Source organism: Trichosurus vulpecula, chromosome 3 (genome assembly GCF_011100635.1).
Source record: "Trichosurus vulpecula isolate mTriVul1 chromosome 3, mTriVul1.pri, whole genome shotgun sequence".
Classification (NCBI taxonomy): domain Eukaryota; kingdom Metazoa; phylum Chordata; class Mammalia; order Diprotodontia; family Phalangeridae; genus Trichosurus; species Trichosurus vulpecula.
In genome coordinates, this window is record NC_050575.1 from 170,474,300 (window position 1) to 170,493,255 (window position 18,956).

Sequence of the window (18,956 nt, forward strand, 5' to 3'; positions counted from 1 at the left end):
AATGTTGGTCATTTTAATACAGCTGAGATCTACTTGGAAAGAATAGAAATTTTGAGAAAGAAACATGGTGGCATGGGAGATGTAACTAGAAGAAGAGTAAAGAAAAGGAGGCTTCATCTAGAATTTCATCTACAATTCCTGAGGAGCGTATGCATAGGGACATAGAATTTAGAGCTGGAAGGAACCTCAAAGATCACCTACTTCAATCTCCTCAATTCATAGTTTTCAGATAAGTGAACTAAGGCTCAGAGTGGTTAACAGACTTGCCCTTGGTAATACAAGCCCAGAAGGCATTCACAACTAGGTCCTCTGACTCCAAATCCAGTGCCCTTCCCACTGTAACACAGATGTTCATTTATTTTTGACAGACACACATAATTTTTAGAACTGGAGAAATCTCAGAGATCATCTAGTCTAACTTATTCATTTTAGGAAAATCCTCTCAGCGGGCGAATAATGATGTTAGGCAAATAAGAATCAGTAGGACCAAAGCGTGAATTTAATTCCATTCTATTCAATTCAGTTAAATTCAACAAGCATTTATTATGTTCAAGACACTATGCTAGTTGAGATACAAAAATTAAAATAAAAAACACCCATCTTCTCTCAAGGAACTGGGAGTTCTGAGTTAACATTATTTCATGAATTACTTGATGAAGGTGAAGTGCTGAGAAAGGCTCAGCTAATGACTCTCTCTTGACTTTTCTGGGCCTTAGTTTCCTTACCTGTAAAATGGGGGGAAGTAGGATTAGATAATCTCTGAAATCCCTTCTAACTCTAATAGACAATGATTGTATTAATTAGTGTAGCTTCCCACCTCTCAAGTGGGCAGGGTAAACTTTTTTACTGAGTGGTCAGAGTAGCCTGTTTGGGTTAATAGATGTTATACTTGGTGGCACAGTGGACAAAGTGCTGGGCCTGGAGTCAGAAAGATCTGAGTTCAAATCTAGCTTCGGACATTTATAAACTGAGTTACCCTGGGCAAGTCACTTAATTTCTATTCACCTTGGTTTCCTCTTCTGTAAAATGTGGATAATAATAGCACCTACCTCCCAGGGTTATTGTGATGATAAAATGGGATAATAATTGTAAAGTGCTTAGCATGGTGCTTGGCGCATAGTAAGCACTATATAAATGTTAAGATCTAGTAAAACAAGTTCGTTTAAAACAATTTGTAATAAAGTAAAATGCTCTTTGCACTAAAATGGGACTGATTATCAGTGAAGTTTTCTTCATCTATTCAGAAAGGATGTCTGGACTTTGGGTCATTATTTTGAACATGATGACACTGTACTATGTGTGCCATTGCCAGTTAATAGAGTTTTGGTTTAGAGAATGTGGAATATGAGATAATTGAAATACTTGGCACCTGCCAATGGCAAAAGCATGCCATTAAGGAGACCAAGGTCAAGCCAATGGCTTGATCCGTATGTAGTTAGCTTTGACTGTTGCAAAGTCAAATTCTGTGTGCCAACCACCAGCCATCTTATACCTATATTTTTTTGTCACAAGGGATGGTAGGAAAGAGAGTGTGGATGACTTAATGCAGTCTATTCATCTTGCTATATTGGAAACAACTCCAATTCAATCTAACAAACCTTTATTAAGTGTCTCTTGTGTATAAGGCATTGTGCTAGGTGCCGTAGAAACAGAGACAGCAATGAAATGGTTTCTGGCCTCAAGGAGCTTAAATTGTGTGGGGGAAGGGCAGGGAATCAGCACGTATATACACTCGAATGTTTATCTAGCATAGACTACTGATCAATGTCTGTATCAACAGCTCAGTATTCAGAGACTAGCATGGTCTATTAAGAGGACCTGGTGAAAACATAAGATATGGTTGTAGAGTGGAATAAGGAAGAATGAGAGAGGGGAAAAAAGACTCCTATAATGTGGTGTTTGGTGGAATGGACAGAGGAAATTGGGTCACAAAAAAATGACATGATTATTTCAAAAATCTCTTTATTCTGTTTGTGCAAATCTGTTCAATTAGTCAGCATCTTGACCAGATCCATCATGTTTTCCTCAGACTTTAAGGTGCTTAGAAGGCATTTGGGCCTAGGTTCCTGCCTGTCATCTGTTAGTCTGGTGCTTGCAAACCAGTTTTTGTAAATCAGCTGAGAATTTAACCTTTTCTTCCACTCCCTCCACTTTTTATAGCTGTCTTTTATTCTAAAGAAGTGGCATTATCTTTGACTAAAATCATCAGCAATAAAAAAAATGGGCACATCTATTGAGTGCCTCCTATGTGTGAGGCTTTGTAGCAAAGAGGAAGCATGTCAGGTCTGGAGTCTAAGTCAACAAGCAGCGAATTTAAAAATTGTCTGTTTTTTTAACACCTACAATGCGTCAGGTTCTGTTTTAGGTAGTTAGGAAATAAAGGAAAAAAATGGAATAGTTCCTGCCCTCAAAGAAAGAACTTCAATTGTATAGAGAGTCAGGGAATATTCACTGTGTATATCTACAAATACATTTAGGGTAAATACAACTTATGTTTAGCATACTTAAAATGTACTATACTATAAAATATTTAAATTATACTATAATATAAAAATAAATACAAGATAGTTTGGGGAGGAAGGGCACTAGCAGCTTGGGACATCATGAAAGACTTCATATAGAATGTGGGGCTTGACATGAATCTTGAAGCAGGTAAGTGATTTTACTATTTCTTTCTGGGCAAGGAGAATAGCCTATGCAATGGCATGGGGGTGGGATATGGTGTGTCCAGTGAGGAATGAGAAGAAAGCTAGTTTGGCTGGACTATAGAATGGAAGAAGATTCATGTATAATGATTGGGGGGCAAGTAGGTGGGAGTCAGATTGTGAAAGATTTTAAAAACCAAGCAAAGCACTTTGTGTTTTATCCAAGAGGCAATAGGAAATCACTGGAGTTTGAGTAGGGGAGTAGTATGGTCATATCTGCCCTTAAAGAAACTGACTGAGAGCAGTGTGGAGGGTGGATTGGAGTCTGAAATAACCCGAAGAAGCGAGATCAATTAGGAGGCTATTGCAATACTATAGGAAACAAGTGATGAGTACCTAAATTAAGGTGGTGGCTGTGTCAGCAGAGAAAAGGGGACATAGATGAGAGAAGGATCCTCTAGTTGAAGGCAAACCTCTTTTCCCCCCAATATCTCAAGGAGCTCATTTTCATTGTGTACATGAATATTTGATGAGATGGTCCAATGGGTTTTTGTGAGGGAGGGCAGATGAGATCTGTATGTCAGTGTTGTAGTAGCTGATAGTGGGACTGTTTAGTCCCAGGAGAGTTTACCTCTAGAGAGAAATGGGTAATGAGGGAGAACTTTGCTTCCTCTTTCCATGCTTCTAGAGGAACAAGACTTCATATGATTGAAAGCTTAAAGGAACCCTAGAGATCAGTTTGCCTAGGCCTTCATTTTACAGTAGAGAACACAGCTGCCCATTACTTCCCCCAGCTGCTTGTGCCTTCCATTCAAAAGTTACTTAAGAGCTCTCCTCCCTCTGAATATGCCTTGTTTTATGTATTTATGTACACATCATCTCTTTCTTTAGAATGTAAGCTCCTTTAGGTTAGGCATTGTTTTCACTTTCTTTTTATCCCTAGTGTTTAGCACATAGGAAGAGCTTCATAAATACTTGCGTTGATTGATTATCCAGTGTTACCCAGATAATAACTAGCAGGGCTGAGATTTGAACTTAGGTCATCAGATTCGAAATTCATTGTTCTTTTTTCTGTAAGACTGTTAGAAACATCGGAAGACTGTAAATTCCCAAGAGCTTGAGGCATGGGGATGAGCTTTGGATCTTGGCAAGAAGTTGGAGGCTAGGTTTTAATGAGGCTGATTAGAAGCCTGCAACTTGTAATCCTCTTGCCTCCTGAGCCTCTGCACATCATAGGAACATAGATTTGGAGCTGAAAAGGAAGCTAGAGGCTATTTAGCTCAACCTTCTTATTTTACAAATGAGGAAACTGAGAGCTTGCTAAGGGTCATAAAGCTAGTAAATGTCCAAGGTGGGGTTTGAACACAGATCTTCCTGACTCCTAATCTAGCACTCTATCCAGTATTCCATTTCCCTTTCTGGCTAAACTTACATGAGGGTAATTTTGAAAAGGAAAATTAATTCTATTTTTTCTTCTAGTGTACTATTTATTTTTAAGGGACATAACCTGTTAATTTTGTGTTTTGAGATTTTTTCCTTTCTTGAAAGGAGTGTTTATTTTTTCTTGTGAGTATTTGCAGCTAGCAAAAAGGAGCAAAGGGCTTTATTTAGAATCCCTTCTTTCTACCTGGTATTTTACCATTTATGCATTTTCTTTTCTTTCTGTGGAGAAGGCTGCAGATGGATAGAGAGAACAGGTGGATGCTCTTTCTCAGCTGAACTTGGTGCACTTGTTGGGGGGGGGGGGGTGTGGGTGTACAACCTTTCTGCCCTTGGCCTCTCTATCTTTAACTGGCTTTTGGAAATACTAAAGGCCAACAATCAGCTTTCCATTTCCTCTGTGCAGATTATCTGAGCACGTGTTTAATCCAAGACCCTGATAACCTCTGTGACTCAGCTTCCTTCCCCTCCAACTAGCATGCAAGTTAAATTCAATAAGAAAGAGTAGGGATGTGAAAAAGGAAAGTCTCAATTCAGAAGCAGTACCCAGCCTCTGAATGATGTATAACATGCAACCACTCCCTAAATTAACATATATTACCAAGATAGAGAGATAGAATGGTAGCAAATGTACTGGACCAGAGACAGGAGCCCTTGGGTTTTCAGCCCAGCGGTGCCATTAATGAGAGGTAAGTCCTTTAACTCTCTGAGTTTCTGTTTTCCCAGCTGTCAAACAGATACAATGATGATTATCCCACCTAGCTTTCTGGGTCATTGTGGGGATCAGATGACACAATGGAGGATGAAAGTGCTTTGGTCATTTTAAAGCATTATGTAAACAGGAGGGATTGTTGTAAGCTTTAATAGGGCACAATGGCCTTGTTCTTACACATTTGTGAATCCTCTACTAAGCCATTTGCATGGTGCTCAGTGATGTGGAATATGCCAACATAAAACACTGTTCCTGTGTCTGCACCTTCAAGAAGCTCACAGTCTAGTTGGGTTTGATAATGAAAACAACTGGCATTTGTATAGGGCTTAAAGGCATGCAAGATGCTTTACTGATATTCTCATTTGCTCTTCTCAACACTCTGTAAGGTAGGTACTGTTGTCAGCCTTGTTTTACAGAGGAGAAAACTAAGGGTGAGTGAGATTAAGTGGCTTGCCTAGAGCCAAAAAGCTAGTCAATGTCCAAGGCAGGCTTTGATATTCCTGACTGCCAAGTCCATCATTTTACCCACCATGTTGCCAGTCAGTTTAGTCTGAATGGTACAGACAATCAATATGGTAGGAATTCCAAAGGACTAGAAAGATTCCAATGTATAATTATGTGCCATTATAATTTAAGAGTTAGGATGGTGCAATGGACAGAGTGATAGGATAAAATCCCACCTGATACTATATATACAACCAAGGGACAAGTCCTATAATCCCTAGGTGCCTTAGACAACTTCCTAGGATCTATCCCCTAAATCATAGATCAGTTGCTCTTTATATGTGTGGAGAGCTAGGAATTTCTCGAGCTGATGAAACATAGATCCTTCACATATATGCTTAGTAATATGCTTCAAATTGGCTAAAATGGAAAATCTTGAGGGTTTCAGTGAAATGGTTATCCTGCCTTAATGCAATTTTAAGAGACAAAGAATCTCTTCCCTAGTGAGAGCAAAACCCCATTTCTTCTTTGTAGTCTCCTGACAGAAATCTTAAATGATGAGGCAGATTTGCACTTGTGATTTGCCAATTAGCTTTGCCAGCAGCCAGTCCACTCCCAAATCCAGGCTTTTTAGCCGCTGTACCTGAGACCAAGGTTGTATTATCCAATGGTGTTTTGTTTTGATTCACCATTTTTATTTATTTTCTCCAGGATGAGGAAGAGAGGGAATTTTTTCCCCCAAGGTGATCATTTACTTTCATTCTAGGGCTCCATTCATCCATCTAACAAACATTTCTGGGACAGCTATTGTGTACAATTTCACAAAACCCCCAGTAGACACCATTCTAGTCCTCAAGGGACTTAATTTAATAGAGAGAAGGCACAAACAATTGTAACATACAGTACTATGAGATGGGTGCTGTATGACGAGCAAAACCTTCTACAAGAGCTCAAAAGGAGTGATCCTTCTAGCTGAGGGAAATCAGGGATGTGTTAGAGTTTCACTCAGTGTGATAGAATGCTAGAGCTTGAAGGGAATCTTAAAAGTCATCTAGTTGAACTGCCTCATTTTATATATAGCAAAGTGAAAGTCAACGATTATGTCATTTGCTTATAATCAAAGAGTTAGTCAAGGGAATCGTAAAAATTGAAACCTAGGTATTCTGACACTAAGTTTTTCAACTACGCCACATTGCCTCTAGGGCAATTTTTCTCAGTGGAGATGCTTAGTTAATTTATAGTCCTTGAATAAGTCAGTTGAAAAAGAAACATGAAACTTGTTCATCAACAAAGCAAAAATATGCCTGCTTTGGGAAAATTGGAAGAAAACTGCTTTGGAGAGGAAAAAACAGGAAGAAATCCTCATCACCCTTATGGTCATTCCAAAGTAACATGAACAAAATATGGTTAAGGAGTCAAGTTTGCAAGACAGATTCTCTTGTCCCGAAAAGGCCATGCATTTGCCATTGACCTGGAGATATTTGCCTGCTTTCTTTCGGTCAAGAGCTTGTTTGTTTTTCATGTTCTGAGGCAAAAAATCAGAACATGAGGAAAGGAAACTATCAGCACTGTCATTGGCCACATGCAAGAGGGCCAAGGCAGGAAGAATTTGGCCCCTAAAAGGGTTGCATCTTTAAGCTCAGGGCAGATTGTAAATGAGCATTTGGCAAATGGCTTGCCATTATGAAGGCATCTTTCTTAGTAATTGGATGAGATTCTGGCAGAATGACCCAACCGCTGGTTTAGCAATCCCAGACTTAATTCTGACTCCACACAGCCTGGAAGAGAATTTCACACATGTGCCAGTTTCCTGAAAATAAATGTGTTAGCAAGTGGCTGCAGGAAAACTGTTTTTCTTTTAAGCTCTCCGGAATCCTGTTTAATATTAAAGTTCCATCTTGAGGCTAGGCTAGATTTGGATCAGCCTGTAAAGGTATAATGCAGCAATTCCTCATTTGCCTGGGTGATGGATTCTTGACTTTATGTTGCAAGTGTGCATGTTTGCAGACTAGTCATATGCATATGATACTGTGTTCCGTGATAGATGCTATGCAAGATGGGGGTGGGGCAGGGAGGAGAAAGGGGTGGTGATGGGGAAGAATCCTGATATGTAAACAGTGAAGACATCATCTTTTTCCTTGCTTCTTCATCCTGCACTTAAGCAATCAATGTCTGCAGTGAAATACTCAGTGTATACTAAAAGATAAACAGGATTTGTACATAGAGAAAACACACCCCACAACACTATTCATCTTTGTTAGATATTTATGTTTGCCAAACTGGATTCTCTTCTACAGAACAAATAAATAAATAAGCAAACACAAATCTATTGCATGCAATGGACTAATCAAAGAGGAAATGGAGGCTTGTGTATTTTACACTTGACTATTTGCATTCCTGATTGTCAGATTAGTTTCCCAAGCATGACAGACCAAAATGTTTACAAAACCAATTTGCAGTGTTTTCAAGTTCCTGGTCATAACAATATCAGATGTGTGTGATTAACTAGTAAATAATGCATGTACTGCTTATGCTCTTAGTTTGTTGACTGAATGGAAAAGGTCATTGTCATATATTACGAAGCCAGTGATGCTTTCTGGCTGCCATTACAGCTCTTTTCTTGGACCTTTTGCCTTTTTGACAGGTGCAAAACATGTCTCAATCAATAGAGGTATTGGACAGGCGAACCCAGAGAGATTTACAATATGTGGAGAAGATGGAAAACCAGATGAAAGGGTTGGAGTCCAAATTCAAGCAAGTGGAAGAGAGTCACAAGCAACATCTTGCTAGGCAGTTTAAGGTGTGTGCTTCCAATTCTTTCTCCCAGAACTCTGCTTGTTCTTTCTGTCTTGCTTTTTCCTCTTTCCTCTAGAAGTAGGGAATGGTTATGGGAAGAGAGGGATGAGAGAAAGTGACCCAGAAAAGAGCCTTCCAAACTATGTGAGTGTTAAGGTAGAGGAGGTTCAGGTTTTGACCTTCTCCTCCCTGCTACACATGGGGAAATAACGAACAGGGCGACATTGACCAGAAGCCCTTGATACCTACTGGATGATCACCTGAACCAAATCCTGTCTGGAATCACAAGATCCTCATGACTGAGCTGTTCTACTTATTGGGGGTATTGTAGCTCAGAGAAAGAACTTTAGTTATCATTCCTCTTTAGGTGACTCACTTTCATAAAGAGGGGAGCTGAAGGGATTATTTTAATTTTTCCTGCTCAGGAATGGCTATAATATAGCATGGATTTTAATGCCTGACCTAATTTAGGCTTGACAGGGTATATTGTAGCTTTGCAGAGAGCAGAGAGGAATTATTATCCTACAGGGTAATCAGGAAAGCTCTTTCCTATTTTCATAGGTAAGTGGTACCTTGTCATCAGATAGCTTAGGATTGGGAGTTGGTTTCCAGCCCTTCCTAGCTATACAGCTTTCAATATTATTTAAAATGGGAAATACATATATACCTCAAGTAGGGTATATATGTACCTTAATTTAAATTAAAGAGTTCCCATTTAAAGAGAGAGCTTTCTTTTGGCAGTCATTCTCGATTGAACATTGCTTGTGTGTCCTGTTTCTGTCTTTCCCCTTTTCCCCACACCTGTGTGTGTTGCTATTGTTCTTGGACTCCTTTTTCTTTCTGCAATCCCTGCATGAAGCAAGAAATAACTCTCTAAAAAGCTGCATGTTAAACATGTGGAATGACCAGATAATAAAATGATAAACCCATGTAGCAAATAAAACAATATTGCGCCTGATCCTGCTGAGAAATGAGTAAGTTCTTTTTGGAGGTGAATGAACTTTTTTTGAGGTCTCTGGTATGTTATTGATTTAGACTGGAAGAAAGATGGAACTCTATTGACCCAATTGACCAGTGAGAGTTTATGCACCTGCCAAAAGAGAAGAGTACTTTCTTCTTAGGCATAGGATCAGGCTCATTAAATGCATGTGTATTTATAGCAAATATGGTCAGAGAAAACAATCTTTCACTTGGCTGCTGTCTCAGAACATGGTCTTCTTTTTTTACTTTAAACTCTTGGGGCCACAAGGCTATCATGATGGTGGGTCTTGGGGAAGAGAGATAACTACCACTGCCTTTTTAGCATGCATCAATAGCTTTAAAAAATCTGAGCCTAAATGTTGTGAGGACATGCTAAATAACTGTGACAGCAGGTTGTTTCTGCTAACTCCAGCATTTAAATGCAAGTTTTTTCTATTATTACCATAAGAATATTTGTTTATTAATGGCTATCTGTGTAAGAAAGGCAGGTGGGCTAGCTCCTCAACAGTATTTCATTTTCTTGCTTACAGGGCTAACTTAAAAGAGTTTTTTCAATGCCGCAGTGACTGAAGAAGCAGTTCACTCCCATGTAACCATGAAAGAGAGCCAGAGAGCTTTTTGCACCATGCATTTTATTATTATTTTCAAATAATTAGCACCATATCATTAAGGAATCTTGAATCCAACTGAGATGTTCCTTTTGCATGTGACTGTAGATGCATTTCATGAATAGTTTGAACCCTTGTCAATGCATTTTTTTTTGAAAAAGAAAAAAAAAGAACTTTGTGTATGTGATCTAAAGCATGTAACCCTAAGATGTTGCATTCAAAACTGACAATAAAGACCTTTCCCAAATATGTTGGTGTTCTGTAGACTGTTTTAATATGCTCTTTCTAATTCATCATTTGGACCAAAAATGAAAATAAAATAAAATGGGGAATATTCACATTTGCACTCACATAGGGAGAAGCCAGGACGAGTCAGGGTGTTACAAATTTTTGCACGCATCGCACTGAACCAAGCTTATTTTGACCTTGCAGGCAATAAAAACGAAAATGGATGAACTTAGGCCTTTGATACCAGTGTTGGAAGAGTACAAAGCCGATGCCAAATTGGTATTGCAGTTTAAAGAGGAGGTCCAGAATCTGACGTCAGTGCTTAACGAGCTGCAAGAGGAGATTGGCGCCTATGACTACGATGAACTTCAGAGCAGAGTGTCAAATCTTGAAGAAAGGCTCCGTGCATGCATGCAAAAATTAGGTAGGCTCAGAACCCTGTGGTGGGACAGGCTCATCCCCACCTATGTATAGTGTATTGCACAGATAGAGATAGTAGTGCTGAAATGGATAGCTCCCTTCTGGCTTTAGCAAAGCCATACTGTACTCCTACCATTATGCAAACCCAGGTGTCTTCCCAAGGCCATTTTCCCCAGAGAGTGAAGTATGGTAACCACTCAATGAGTTTTGGTTTCCAAATATTATGCCAAGACTAGTGCATAGTCTCTAGTTAGCTATACATCTTTTAGAAGAAGAATTACAGGCATAAATTACATGCTGCATGTTATTTGAACAGTCTATGAATACAGAAGATGGGCCTATAAGGTATAAAATTAACACAAAGGAAGAGAGGCACACCACTTACTAACTCTAGTTTTTTCTCAATTCGAGAACCAATTTTAGTCATCTTTCTCAAGGAGAATAAATTAAGCATCATTTGGTTATGAAGAATAACAGGGAACATTCAATTTCATTTTAGGAAAATAGGACGTTTCCCTCACTTGCAGGAAGTGATGAACCATCTAAGGAAGTTTAGATCAAGTAACAGCAGTTTGCAAGAAAAAAAGGTCTTCCATCTCTTTCTATTGTTTCCAAGAAGCATCCCTAAAATTAGTGGACCGAATTTCGTTCTTCCTTCTGATTGAACACCCACTTGCATTATTGACTTTCCAGTTCAGTGCTTTAATACCATCTTGGCAAGTTAACTGCTGAAATCACCTTTAAGTAGCACATATAAAATTCCAATGGATTTCTTAGTGAAGTCTTAGTCTTAGTAAAGATTAGATATGTCCTACTTATGAGATCATCCGGATAAGGTGCTAGTTAATTTTTATTTCCCTATATGTTGGGGGGGGGGGGGCAGCGTCGCTCTTTGAAATGAAGCTTCCTTCAGAATTTTAACTGCCTTCTTACTCTTCTAATACAATCAGTTACCCTACTCTCACCCAAATACCCTACCTAGTGGCTAAATATATCCAGAGGGAACATTTAATTTTAGAATATTTCTGGACACTCTCATGGTACTAGTCAACTGGGAGACAGCATACACTCAAAGGTAAAGAAAGCAGAGTTGCAGAAAGATATTGTTTCATGAGTAGGCACTTGTTTTTAATATCCCTTTTATTCATTTTTAAAAGCCCAAATGCTCAAGACTGAAGATACTTCTGATAGAAAAGCCACAACATTTTCAGTTCACTAGTATAAGATATGGATAAGATCATAAGATATGCATTTTTTTTCCTTTAAATTAGTTTAGTTTTTATCATCTACAGAACATCATCTCATCTCTGAAAAAAATTCAGTACAATCATATAAAGGAGTTACAGCAAATGTCTTTGGCGTAGTGAAACAAAACCCCTGACCTAGAAGTCAGGAGACTTGGATTCTATTTCCACTTATACTATTAAATAACTGGGTAGCTTTGGACAAGTGACTCTCTGGACAGTACACTTTTTCCATCAGTAAAATAAAGAGGTTGAACTAAGTGACTTCAAAAATCAAGCCTGAGGTCCTACTATTCTATAGGTATGGTTAAAATAAGGAATTATGGGTTATACCTGAGGTATAATCTTTGGACTTCCACTGGAGAAAAAGATTACTACTGTGACTTCATGTCCCCATGTGAAATGCATTTTATTAACCTCCTTTAAGATTAATCTTTATAGAAATCATTCTTTAGGCTTTCAATTCTGTCTCTTAGCCCTTGAGAAATAAGGATTTTAATTATTTTCTTTCACAAGTGGGTGGTTTTCTACTTTTTTGCCACATTAACTATGGAGTGGGCAAATTTGGGGAAGATAGAACCCCCAAATGACCCAGAATCACAATGACCAACACAAATAGAGAAGAGCAGAATAAAAGTTGCAGATGGTGAAAATGTAAGGACTTTTCCAAGTTGGGAAAATGTCCCTCTCAGGATGATGCATGCCTGTTCCATCTGTGCTGGGACCTATTTTTAGACATTAGTGTGAATATATTTTGTAGTTTAAGATCTTGGGACTCCCACGTGCTTACCCATGGATTGCTGAAAGGATTGGTTTGGGGGAAAAAAGAGAGAATGAAATGGCCCCTATGATTTTTTAACCCTTTAGGATATAGTAATATATATGAATGTCTACATTTAATAATCCCAGTCTAGAATCTCTCTTAGAACTTCATATGAATTATAAAATGATGCTGGAAATCAGACTGTATAAACAAGCAACTTATGCTGTTGTAGAAGATCTGATGAAACATGCATGAAGCAGTAGGAAGAGCAATGGATTTAGAGGGTGAGGATCTATTTTCAAATCCCTGCTCTGCTAGCATGGACAAGTTGCTTGACTTCTCTGGAACTTAATTTTCTCGTCTTTAAAATGGAATGAGTGGGACTAAATGACCTTTGAGGACCCTTCAGGCTCTAAACATAGAATACTGTGTCAATCTTTGAATGGCTAAGCTGGAGAATAGCTTTAAAGTAGCCTTTGAAGTGATGGAAGAAGGAAGCAAATGCTTGTAATTGTCTGATGTTTTGTGATAACAGAATGACAACCCCTTGATCCTCATAGAACAACACGTAATACTAAGTAGAGTGGGGATTATAACTCCTCTTTGAAAGAAGGGAAACCTGAGGCTAAAAGAGATGCAACAATTCATTTAAAAACATATAGTTAGTTAGAACTAGCATGGCGAACCCAGAGATGAATCAGATATAACAACTAGAACTGAAATCTGATCAATGGCACCTCCACTGGTCACCCATTCTCTGAGACTGGGAGGATTTCACTCATTTCTCTTCCCCTTGAATCCCATTTTTATGGCTCACTGGCCTCAGAATCCAAGTATCAAACAAATTCCAAATGATAGTAATATGAGATACTCACTTTAGCTTTACAAATAACTGTGGAACATCTTTCTAGCTAGGATTCCTCATTGGGAAGTGTACCGGGGGTGCATGACAAAGGAAATGAGTGTTTTAAGTGGCCTAACATTACAGTCTTGCTTACTGAATAGGTTATTTGCAAAGCTATTGCAAAGCTGCCACCTCCTTACCACTCTTGACTCATTCAAGTGCCTCCAGAATTAGCTGAGGTGAAGTCTGACTGTAGATTTCTTAGTCTTGGAGCATTGCTGCTCCCTTCCCTGGTGTGACATAATCAAGAAAGAGGTTCACTGCAGTGAACCAACTTATTCTTAACTAGGTCTCTTTTGGATTTCTTTTCTTCTTCAGCTTCTCTTAAGGTCGATATTGCTGATACTTCTTGACCCTGCTATATACACATATATGAAAAGAATCAATAGTAGCTGGTTGAATTTGTTTTTCTGTTTCCATTTTTAAAAATAACCCTCTATCCAGGGATTTTAAGCTTCATCTAATAAGCTGAACCAAGGACTCAAATTGGAAACTGTCGGTTGTAATAGCCTTGGAAACAAGAGGTCAAGCTTAACATCTCTTGATTTTCTTTTCTGAAAAGAGTCTATTTTTTATATTTTTTCTATTATTACTCTAATTTCTTAAGCATATTGAACAGAAATGGAAAATAGGTTTGCCCCAAGGACATCATACCTCTGAACCTGGAGGGTTAGCTACATCATCTCCCCATAGGCAGGGTGTACTCTCAAAGGCTAAAAAGAGAGTCACATGTATTAGCAGCTCTTTAATCAGTTGAACCAGTGGGTTCTTTGCTAACCAGAAGGTTAAGATCAGAAAGGGGGTTGCTCTCTGAGGTCGAGTGTTCTTGAAATGGTGAAAGGTGGATCCCTATAATGTACAGAAGAAAAAATTGACAATGCAGGACTTCAGATCTTGTAATAAAGGCTAGTAGTGGATTTCTTTATGTCAGCAATTGAATGTCTTAACCAAAAACTTCAGGTCTAAATTCAGGGGATTTCTTGGCTACAAACTACTTGCTAATTTGGGAGCTGCTTATGAGCCCTTTGATTGATCAGTCCTTCAATTTGATGAAAGTGGTATCTTTCCTAACCATATAATGGAAGCAAAGTACACTTCATCATAACATCATCTCCAGCATTCATTCTCACGGGGAAGGGGTCATCTGAAACTAGTTTCTTAGTTCTCTAAGTAGAAGGGTGGATGAGGGCTGCAAAAGAAAAATAGTTTATATCTTGGGTGTTCTTGGGACTAGGCATGTAGGTGGTTGGACCTGATATTTCATTTGGATCATAGGTTTTAATCTAGAAAGGGCTTCAGAGAGTACTGAGTTCAGTCCACTCACGTTACAACAACATAACAACAAGACATAACATAACAAAAAACAACAAGAATAATAATATCTGGCCTTATATCCTTACAAGCTGTGTGATCCTGGGCAAGTCACTTAACCTCAATTTGCCTCAGTTTCCTCAAATGTAAAATGGGGATAATAATAGCATCTACCTCTCTGGTTGGTGTAAGGATTAAATGAGATAATGTTTGCAAAGCACAGTGCCTGGCACATAGGTTTCATTCTTCATTTCCTTCTTTCTTTCTTTCCTAACATTTATAGCTTTAAAGTTTTCCAGCTGTTGTGCATATGTTATCTCATTTGATTAAGGCCAAGGGAGGCCTTGCTGCAGTTCACATAGGCAGTATGTCACAGAGCTGAAGTACTCTGATTGCAGATCCAGTCCCTTTTTAATATACTGCATTGCCCTCCAAGTAAACATGAAGGAGCTTCTATCCTTCAACTCCATCGGGGCTAGTCAGCCAACAGTAAAAGGCCTTTGAGGAAGTCCAATCCAGTCCATTTTGGTCTGACTGGTTATCCACATGGGATAAAGTGAAGATCATGGTGTGCCTAGTTTCAGAATCTGTCCCCCAAATCCCAAGGGCTGAACATCACCCTTTACTTTATCAGATTCTTAGCAAGGCATATTTCGGTCCATTTGTTCTGATTTTTGCTATGGTTTTTATGAGTAGTTTTGTATAATAAGAGACTAGGATCTATAATCTTGTGGCCAGAGTACAGAATTTGGAATCAGAAGACAGAGGTTTGAAACCTAGTCTACCGCTTCCTAATTATGAGACCTTGGGAAAGTAACTTGGCCTCTCTGGAGCTCAGTTTTTTTCATCTGTAAAACAAAGGGAGAAATTGGACTAAATCAGCTCTAAGGTCTCTTGAATTCTAAATCCTATGATGATCTTCTTAGGTTCTGAACATTTCTTACCCTACTGAAGACATAGGATCATAAAGGATCATGAGATTTAGATCTAGAAGAGAACTCAGAAATCATTAAGTTGATGAATTTAAGATGACCTCCTCCTTGACCCTTCTGTACGACAATATCCCTCAAACTCAAAAGGAATACAAAAGGCTGAATGGAAAGTCCAGATAGTTATTGACTACTTTTCCTGAAGAGCTGGGGTCTAGTAAGATAGTCCTATGACCTAAGGGAGCTGAGATTGTTAGTCATCAGACCTCCTTTGGGGAAATAAAGTACATCTTTAGGTAGGCCTCTGTGTTTAGCCCATTGATTTAGACCTCAAGCATGTTCTTTCTGGCCTTTTGTATTCAGAAAATTCTATTCCATCTTGGCCACCTTGGATTCTTTTTCAAAAGTATCTGGATTGTGGTTAAAATCAACTCCCAATGTTCCTTGAGGGGTCACTATCCAAAGTTACTAATTTCAATATATTTCTTTTCCTCCCTGATTTGCACCATCCCTGTTGTAGGTAGCAGTTACAACCATTGGTTGTAGCATCTTTGAATCTTCATTCTAGAATACTATAATCTTAGAAAAGACAAGAGCCTTGGGGGTCATTTAATTTAGCTTCATACCTTGTATAAGAATTTTCCATGTAGACTCCTGACAAGTGGTCACTCATCCTCTGCTCTGTGATGGACAGTTGAATGAAGATACCTTTTATTCTATGCTCAAGTTAGTGGGAGAAAAATAAATTAGGAATAGTTTTAGATTTGGAGTGATGGGGCCTAGATTTGAACCTTTTCTCTGCAACTTACTCCCTGTGTGGCAATTCACTTCAACCTCTTTGGGCTTCAGTTCCCCTCTGTGTAAATGAGGAAATTGGGTTATATCTCTAAGGTCTCTTCTAGCTCTAAATGTATTATCTGATAGCGAAAAGATAACTCAGATCTCTTTTTTGTCTGGACTAATAAGACAAAAGAGGGATATCTTCTGAACCAAATATGCCAATTTTGTCTTTGCTTCTTTGTTGTGAAATTTTTTTAAAAAAAAAAAAGCTTGATTGTTCTAGAAGACTTTGGCTGAAACCAGATTGGATTGAAAACCAAAAATAAGTACCCAGTTTAGTACTGGCAACCTTGTGCTTGTGGGCAATAATGTGGATAGGATAGTGAAACAGGACATGTGGGGTTTACCTTTATTTACTCTTGAATTAGTGGTTTCCAGGAAAATACAAGTGATTCAAGGAGAAGTGGTCCAGTATAAAGGCTAATGGAGCACAATGGGCCATGGGCAAAATTGGGGAGTGGGGAATTTTGTCTTGTACATCTCATCCTTCACTTATAGTATCTACCTTCTTCCTCATCTGTCTTCTCACATACTCCCCACTTTAAAATGTTTTTCTGCTACCACAGCTTCTCCTGAATGGGAGGAAAGCCTTTGGTAACCTTATTTACACTGACATATTCATGACTTTTTGTGACTATTCACAAGAAAAAGAATTTTTGAGAGAAGAGTTTGGAAGAGGACAATGGTGCCCAAATGGTGAAATATAAAGCCCAGTGTGCTTAAATGGAGGATTTTCCTAGGTCCCTGGTGACTGGTCTATATTCAGGCCATCTCTATCTGGAGCCATTTAAATGCCATGCTTGAGAAAGGCCATTTACAAAGACTTCCCAATCTCTGGCAACCAGGATGTTGTTGACTTTGCTTCTGTTGCCTTTAGCTGCCTCTTTCTCTTCATCTGTTGGAGTGGGTTCAGAATTGGGCAGGTAAGGGAAGTAGCAAAGGACAAAACATAATGATTGCAAGAAGCCCCCTTTCACCCGAGAGGGGACTTTTGTGTCTGAGATTGGAGTCTTATGTCTCCCTTTCCTCAGACTGCTTCTGACACTTCTTTAAGTCTCTCATTTTCCTTTTCCTGCCTCATTGCTATAGCGTAGATGCTCACACACACACACACACACACACACACACACACTTTGACATAAGACCTGGAACATATAAGGAGGTAAAAAATTATGAAAACAATTGCTGAAGCGCTGAATTTTTTTTAAACTATAATACCTTTTCCTTTGTAGTGGGGAAGATTTCCATTACTCAGCAAATATTTATTGAGCAGCTGTTATGTTCAAGGCATTATGCTAAATGGTGTAGAAAAATATGGAGATAAATGCAAAATATAGTTTTTGTCTTCAATGAGTTTGACATCTTATGGTATATGACATCTCCAAGAATATAGATAGATAGATAGATATAGATATATGTGTGTGTGTGTGTGTGTGTGTATACATATATATATATATATATATATACATACACATATGATAAACACACAGGTCTGTATGTGATCACTGCCATGAGTCCTAGTGCTATAGAAGGTTAGTTGAAAAGATGACTTCTGGCTAAAAGGATCAACAAGACATTGTGTAAGAGGTCTTAAGTGAGCAACACCTGAAGGATAGGTAGGATTTCAACAGAGAGAGGTAAAGTAAGAACACATTTCGGACATACAGAACAACATGAACAAAGCTAGGGAGACAAGAAAAAGGTTATTCTGGAGGTCAGTTGGCTAATCTGCTTATCTTTCACTTTGGGGAAGGGTGGAATAGGAAAACACTGGCAGTAGCCTGACCCCTGATCATGCTGTCGAGTGACCAGTTACCAAGGACGTTTCTTACTAGTTCTGAAGTGTGTGTGTGTGTGAGTGTGTGTGTGTGTGTGAGAGAGAGAGAGATAAAGAGAGAGAGAGAGAGAGAGAGAGAGAGAGAGAGAGAGAGAGAGAGACAGGCAGAGTGTCAGAGAGATAGAGACAGAAAGACAGACAAAAAATGGGGAGGAGGAGACTGATTCTTCACTGATAGGCTCTATTTGCTCTGGGGATTAAGAAAATTGAGATGGCTGAAAGTTCATGCAGTTTTGTTTAATGGGGAAAAGTATTATGCTCAGGGTGAGAATGTAGTAAAGAAGCAGGGTTTTTTTTCCTGAGGATATCAAATCAGTGAACCCTTTGGAGGTTCATGATTAGATTTATTTCCTGAGCAATACATAGAGAGAACATACATCTAGCCAATAAAGGAAAGTTTCTTTGAAAGGGAAATAGTTAAGGATTTAAACATTTTTAGGTCAATGCTGACATCTCCCTGAGTAGCCCCTACCTAAGCAAAGTTTATATGAACTGATCCTGTGAGTTTGTAGAAGAGTTTGTAGCCCCATATTCTTATAGTTGACATGAATTCCCTTTTTCTGTTTGTTTTTACTCAGCAGATGCTGGCTTGCCCATATGGCCTTGGGATCTTCCCAAGGTTAATAGGACTGAGAGGAAATGACTCATATAGATAGAATGTAGTGTTTGACTCCTGTGATTTCCAAAATATTCATCCTTCTCCTTCTCTCTTAAAATACTCAGTGTAGCTCTATCACCTCAGACAGCTCAGTGGAGAAAGAACTAATCTGAGATGGTCCTGAAACCAGACCCTCTCCTGAGATTTCCAGTCCTTTATTAGTTATACTCAAATTCAAAGTATCACTTGTATTTAT

At 38.7% G+C, this 18,956-nt stretch overlaps 1 protein-coding gene across 3 annotated transcripts in view; it reads left to right on the top strand.

The window, feature by feature from the left end:
- Positions 1 to 18,956, top strand: part of OLFM1 (olfactomedin 1) — a 58,726-nt gene that overhangs the window by 21,560 nt on the left and 18,210 nt on the right. For 2 of the 3 annotated variants that reach the window (XM_036751901.1, XM_036751900.1), the window contains exons 3-4: positions 7,886 to 8,041; positions 10,059 to 10,278. In XM_036751901.1, coding sequence (XP_036607796.1) covers positions 7,886 to 8,041; positions 10,059 to 10,278 — 376 coding nt within the window. Of the gene's footprint in view, positions 1 to 7,885; positions 8,042 to 9,548; positions 9,876 to 10,058; positions 10,279 to 18,956 lie in introns of those variants that run through there. The other variant, XM_036751902.1, reaches the window with a different exon arrangement.